The 2532-nt window shown below is 30.7% G+C and overlaps 1 protein-coding gene across 1 annotated transcript in view; it reads left to right on the forward strand.

Annotated features, from left to right (window-relative positions):
- Nucleotides 1-1631, forward strand: part of LOC137649752 (glutamate receptor ionotropic, kainate 3-like) — a 17921-nt gene extending 16290 nt beyond the window's left edge. Inside the window, exons 12-13 of the mRNA XM_068382698.1 lie at nucleotides 375-546; nucleotides 1234-1631. Coding sequence (XP_068238799.1) covers nucleotides 375-546; nucleotides 1234-1359 — 298 coding nt within the window. The 3' untranslated portion in view covers nucleotides 1360-1631. The remainder of the gene's footprint in view (nucleotides 1-374; nucleotides 547-1233) is intronic.
- Nucleotides 1632-2532: the final 901 nt, after the last annotated feature.

The raw sequence follows: 2532 nt of genomic DNA on the forward strand, positions 1-2532 counted from the left end.
TACATATATATATATATATATATATATATATATATATATATATATATATATATATATATATATATATATATTTATATATACACACACACACACACACATATATATATATATATATATATATATATATATATATATGCATATATATATATATATATATATATATATATATATATATATATATATATATATATATATATATATATATATTGTGAAATTATGCTGAATCATTCTTAAGAACTAGCTAAATTAAATAACTGCAGTTTCCAAGTTCCTCGATATTTGAAAATGAATGATTTTTTCCCCTATTTTATTCGCCATATAGTCCAACAGCCACTTGTTACGTTATTCACAAACTTGAAATATTTTCCCTGCAGGAAGAACGCACCTTTCCTGCCTGCAATCGACCTCATGAAGCAACGACTGATAGAAGCAGGGCTTATAAATCAGTGGGTGAAGGAGATGCTCGGAAAACCAAAGGTGGAACCTTGTAGTACAGAGGGCAATTGTAAAACCAACGCTGAGAAATCGTTTTTGTCCTCAGTGGAGGTAAGCTGCGTTGTTTAGTTGCAATTATTCTTACATAAATACAAGTACATTTTAGATTTGTGTTTTTGTACCATATCGCTATGCTAATCATACTCCTTTATTTGGGAGAAGATTTTATTCTAGTTTTATGTAGATATGTTAGGGATAAATGAAATTAAACGTTCGATTACAAGATGTCTTAGAGGAAACTATTTTTTGTTTTATAGTTTTTCAGTTGCACGATTCAAATGATAAATAGCAATGATAATCAAGTAGAACCGCAAACCTTGATATGTCATTCCTAGCTAATGGCGCAAATAAAGATCTATAATTTTTCTCTCTGATAGATACGATTTTATTGAAGTATTTATTTTTTAGGGCATATTTTACTAGGAAAGGTTTAGGAAATGGACAACGAAGTAGTTATCTTTTACTTTTATGCTGTTCTATCGACAAACATTTGGTTTCATTATACCTTTCAGTTTGTAGTTTGTATTCAAGGTACTTTTATAGAAATTTGATTTTCATTCTATCTGTAAAATGAATATAAGCATCTGACTATCAGTTAATTTTTGTAATATGAAGAGCTCTGTATTTGTTTTGATTCTGTTCAGCTTTTCATTCAAGCATACAGTATATCAGACTCCTTCGAAAACTGACCGTAATATATCGATCTAAGAAGTTAAATATTCCGTGATTTTTCTTCAGGTCAAAGATGAAAAAGTCGTCTTGAGTCTACATCACCTGCAAAGCGTTTTCTTCGTTCTTCTCCTGGGGTTCAATTGCGCTTTGCTGGCTTTCATCGGAGAATTTGCCATCAACCTTTGCCACTGAAAGGACTAAAACGATGAGGGTTCTTTCTGGAATAATAGAGAGTGAACAAATCGTACAAATAAACATTCACTTATGTATATTTGAAGGTTGGTTAGTGTTTGGTAATTCTTCAGAGAAATTAAACGAAAAATAAACATTTAGCAAGAAAAGAAAAGGTGAGATTGTTGTTGGTGTATCCTTATATTTTAAGTATAATTTTCTGCATAAATGTGATGGTCTTATATTGCATATGGGCTTATCATTATTGTTATAATTAAATTTATTATTTAGATAACTAACACACTATTTTGTAATGTCAGTAAATTAGTTGTTTACGATTATTTATATTAAATAAGCTACACAGGTAGTAGAGATTTGTGAAATAAACTGTATATAATTTTGATTAAATAACTTAATATTTTCTAATTTTGTTGCTCAAATAATAAATTCAGTAGTGCATCAATCGAATTTTTATTTTAGATTAAGACTTGAAGCTTGATACTGCTGTGGAGGATCAATTTTGTTTTCAATATTGTTGCTTTTGCCAAATCATTGAGAGAGAGAGAGAGAGAGAGAGAGAGAGAGAGAGAGAGAGAGAGAGAGAGAGAGAGAGAGAGAGAGAGAGAGAGAGAGTAATAATTACTGTATTTGTAGTGAGAATGTTTTTTTTTTATTCATTTATTTATTTTTTTTTGCTAGAATAGGTTAAGACCGTAATAAATGGTTTGAAAGGAAGTTTTATCTGATGACAAGCAGGAGTCAGTTGGATTCCGAATACTAGATATATTTATTTTTTTACGATCATAGTCGGAAATGTTGTGTTCATTATTAACAACCCCTACTTTCTCCCTGTTCCTCAAGTGAAAAAAAAAAAGAAGAAAAACGGCTCTATTCACCCTCTCTTGCTGTGATTGAGATAAGAATTGACGATGTGGACTGTATAAAGACTGGGATTGGATTATTCTTTAAAGTATAGATATAGACCGGGAAGTTGACGACTGGTGCGGTATACGGAATTGGTTGGAATGCTCTTTTGGTGATGATAATGATGGTGATATCTACTACCCTTATCAGTTGAGATAGATCTGTCAGGTTGACAGGAGTATACTATTGGCTACAGAGGTGCGGTTATGTGCCGTGAAAGACTGTATACACGCATATATATATACATATCTCATTTTAGCTGGTTTTAGT

Source organism: Palaemon carinicauda, chromosome 11 (genome assembly GCF_036898095.1).
Source record: "Palaemon carinicauda isolate YSFRI2023 chromosome 11, ASM3689809v2, whole genome shotgun sequence".
Lineage (NCBI taxonomy): Eukaryota > Metazoa > Arthropoda > Malacostraca > Decapoda > Palaemonidae > Palaemon > Palaemon carinicauda.